The 4,206-nt window shown below is 37.8% G+C and overlaps 1 protein-coding gene across 1 annotated transcript in view; it reads left to right on the top strand.

The window, feature by feature from the left end:
* Positions 1–4,206, top strand: part of LOC106867571 (organic anion transporter 3) — a 67,151-nt gene that overhangs the window by 60,601 nt on the left and 2,344 nt on the right. Inside the window, exons 8-9 of the mRNA XM_052972013.1 lie at positions 1,506–1,591; positions 2,744–2,864. Of these exons, the coding sequence (XP_052827973.1) occupies positions 1,506–1,591; positions 2,744–2,864 (207 nt within the window). The remainder of the gene's footprint in view (positions 1–1,505; positions 1,592–2,743; positions 2,865–4,206) is intronic.

Genomic DNA, 4,206 nt, shown 5'->3' with positions numbered 1-4,206 from the left:
TCGACTTGGGGACCTTTAGCAGAAGTTACCTGCCCAAAGTGCCGTGCAGTGGGACTGAATGACCATATGACCGGGAAGCAAACTTTAAGACCACACTGCCACCCCTGAACCCATGCGTAACATTTGATTTTACATTTCCATATAATTAATCTGTTCTTGTTATATAAACACGTTGTTACTGGTGATCGCTCAAAAAAAAAAAAAAGAGAAAAATCCTTCAGATCACAGGGATTTGAGTGTGATATGAGTGAGACTTAACTGCTATTTCTGGCAAATCGAGCGACTGACTAGATGTTCTTTTGGTCAACACGTCTAAATATGCGCCTGTGTGTTTATTTAGCATAAATTAACTGACGTAAATGATTCATGGGGCATCAGGGAATCTAGTCTTAGAAACACCGTGCCTTAAAACATGAACGAGGCCTTTACGATTGGAATATCGATCATGGATCTTCTCGATGTCTGCTGACTGAGTTAAGCAACAATAACATTGCATAATTACACAGGGGGAAAATATAATTGTGTGCTTTCTTTTTCAAGAACTGTAATATAACAAGTCAAGAGAAGCTTGTACATCTGAGAATCGAAACTGGATGGACGGGTGTGAGTTCACTAATGGATCCTTTTGTTGGCCAGTGGGTTCGCCAATAAAAGATCCAGTCCTAGCAAAAAACGATGATGCGAAACTTGGAGTAATCTTGATGGAAAATTTCAGTTTTCGACCTTTATTACCTCCGCCTTCGCTAAGGCGGAGGTATTGGTTTCAGTCGTATTTGTTTGTCCGTGTTGTTTGGATCTGTCTGGATTGGGAAATATCAAAGGATTTTTCAAGCCTTTGGACTCCATTATTTTCTGCGGTTTGTGCTCATACCACGTCTTGCCTCTATCTGCCCTCCACTCATCGTACAGTTTCCAATGTAGTACTTTCGCTATCTCATCGTGTCGTCACAGATTGTAGTGGTTTCGGGGAAGTTTAAGGCATTCGTTCGTGATATAGACAATGGTTTCATCTACTCTATTACAGATGCACCACAGCGGAGACACTTGCTCATTCGTAAGGTTGACCCCAGGTTCTCTGCTCAGCTTTATCTGTCATGCCCAATGCGATGATCACACGATACACACCTTCCTTCCAAACACTGCTGTAAATAACGGAAGTGAGCTAGAACGTTAGAACTTAGTGTGCATGCGCAAGACATTTCAAGGTCAATCTGTGCCAAGCCACTTCAATCTCTGTGCCTTAGCTTCGTTACTATGGCAACAGTTCGGATACTAATTGATTAGACCACTTCTGTATATATTGATACACACATGCATACAAACACACACACACACATATATATGTATGTTTGTGTGTGTGTGTGTGTGTGTATGTATATATATGTACGTATATATGTATATATATATATATATATATATATATATATATATATATGCAAGTATATATGTATGCACGTATGTATGTGTGCATGTATGTATGTAAACATCTCTCTTAAATTTTCTAGGTTACAAAGACGTTCAACAATGGCATTATTCCTGTGTTTATCCGGTGTGTCTCTTCTTTGTGCAGTCCTGGTTAACAACTTGGGAGGTATGTTGATTTTGATTTAACGGTTCAGTACAGTCTTTATCGTTGTTTATCCCTGAGTTAACCCTGCTCCCTGTTCGGTAGATGCGTAATAATAAATTTTTGCTCCTTTCTCTATATCCCGAATAAGATTATCCGTAAACTTAATTCGTCGCCTTGATCATCATCGTCATTTGTGCCTTTTGAGATGGTTTTGCAGATTCCGCTCTGTTCGAAGCAGTCGTACCAACTTAATCTTTGATTCGAGCATGGCTTCCTCTCTTCCTCCCAAGGAAGACTTTCAAAAAGTAATACTTGCTCTTCAGGTCGATTTTGCATTTCATCCTTTCGAGATCGATGAAATAAATACCAGTTGAGTACTGGGGTTGGTGAAATCGATTAACCCATTCCCCCAAAATTACAGTGCTTGTACCTATACTAAAAGTATTATCTGACTATTCCATTTAAAACTTATTTTACGATGGCAAGTTGTGATTTGAAGGATGCCTGCTTATATTTCTCAGAGAAGAGCAAGTATTCCATTCCTGGCCTTTTCAGGGCATCCAAAACGCGAAAGAGGGAAGGAAGAAAGTATCCTCAAACTGGAAATTTGATTCAAATGTTTATAATAGAGTGGAGTCCTCCGTTAGGGGAACACAAAGTACCAGGATGTAGTGGTGTTAGACACACTGGCGGAATAAGTTAATCACCCAAGTGGCCCATGGCAGAATTTGAACTCAGAACACAAAGAACCGGAACAGATACCGCACTACACCCCGTCCCATGCGCTAAATATTCCGCTAGTCCACTACCCTCCGGCGGTGCTTATTTTATTGGCACAATTACAGATGGTCAGAATTAGATGTTACATGCATACTCCAGGGTGCAAACAGAATCTTTACAGCTGTTTCAAAATAGCAATGAGTGGTTGATATTGTTATAGTTTACATGTCAAGAAATTTATATTAGGATACAATATTTCTCTAAATATGTGAGCAAAAATATTAGCAACTCGCATGAAAAAATATCTTCATGCAGCTATCCTCGAACATTCTATTAATCTTGTATAACAAGAATCTCAAATTATCCTTTATAAAATAGAATCTTGTAACTTTCCTATATCCATTTTTTCTTCACAACGTAAAATGAAATAACTTTTACAATTATTTATTTCAGGAAAAAAGAAAGTATTTTCCATTATCAATACAGTGTTTAGTATGATGGGCATGTTTGGAATCAGTGCCTCAAATTGTATTATGTGGTTATACACCCCAGAAGTATATCCTACTAACCTCAGGTATGTAGTATTTTTGTTATCAATCTTTAATACTATATGTCCTTATCAATCTTTAATACTATATGTCCTTATCAATCTTTAATACTATATGTCCTTATCAATCTTTAATACTATATGTCCTTATCAATCTTTAATACTATATGTCCTTAACGTAACAATAGAATGAAAGAAAATATTCGCAATATAGTTTCTATCCAGGATAGAAATAACAGCCAAAATTCTATCAAATTGCTTGTTTTCTTCAGTCAAGAAAACTGCACGTGATACTGAGAATGATGATCTTTGTGCCTGGTAAAATGAATTTGAAATTGATTGTACGTAGTCAGCGTTTTATAAGTATGAGACCTTAGCGACATCAGAATTCTTATGAATGCATTCCTTGCATAGATCGATCGATCGATCGATAGATAAATAAACATACATACATACATACATACATATATATATATATATATTAGAAAAAATGAAGTACTCAGAGATCTGGATGGTTGTACATTTACAGATTTTTTATTAATATGACACATGTCTTTATAACTCATATATTAGCGCTTTCATCTATTCTAATAGATTCTTCAGATTAAAATTTTTTTGAAGGGAGTCGTCTCTTTTTATAGTATTATTGAGTGTGTAGGGGTGGAGAGAGAGGGGGGAAAAGTAATGTGGGGTGTATAGGATAGTAAAAAAGGGTGAGGAATGGGGAGAAAGTGAGAGAGAGTGTGTGTATTTTTGTGTGTATGTGTGTGTATGTGTGTGTGTGCGTTTGTGTGCCTGTGTATCTGAAAGGAGTGTCAATGGAAAAGAGAAGGAAAGAAAGAAGGAAGAGAGAAAGAAGAAAAAATGTGTTTACATCTATGCAGCTGGTCAGTTCTTTCAATAGAAGATGACAAGTTGATTCTTGGTCTTTAAAAATGGCAAAACCAGGTAGATACTCAAAACAGACCCCTTTCTTATACAAACACACACACAAACACACACACACACACACACACACACACACACACACACACACACACACACATATGCAGGAGTGGCCTTGAGGTAAGTAGCTTGCTTACCAACCACATGGTTCCGGGTTCAGTCCAACAACGAGGCACCTTGGGCAAGTGTCTTATACTATAGCTTCGGGCCGACCAAAGTCTTGTGAGTGGATTTGGTAGACGGAAACTGAAAGAAGCCCGTCGTATATATATATATGCATAAGTGTGTGTTTGTTTGTGTGCGTGTCTGTGTGTTTATGTGCTTATGTGTGAGAGAGTCTGTGTATATATGTATGTATGCACACACACACACACACACACACACACACACACATACACACACACATACACACACACACACACAC

The sequence above is a fragment of the Octopus bimaculoides genome, chromosome 11 (assembly GCF_001194135.2).
Source record: "Octopus bimaculoides isolate UCB-OBI-ISO-001 chromosome 11, ASM119413v2, whole genome shotgun sequence".
Taxonomy (NCBI): domain Eukaryota; kingdom Metazoa; phylum Mollusca; class Cephalopoda; order Octopoda; family Octopodidae; genus Octopus; species Octopus bimaculoides.
This window is presented reverse-complemented; position numbering and strand designations above follow the sequence as displayed.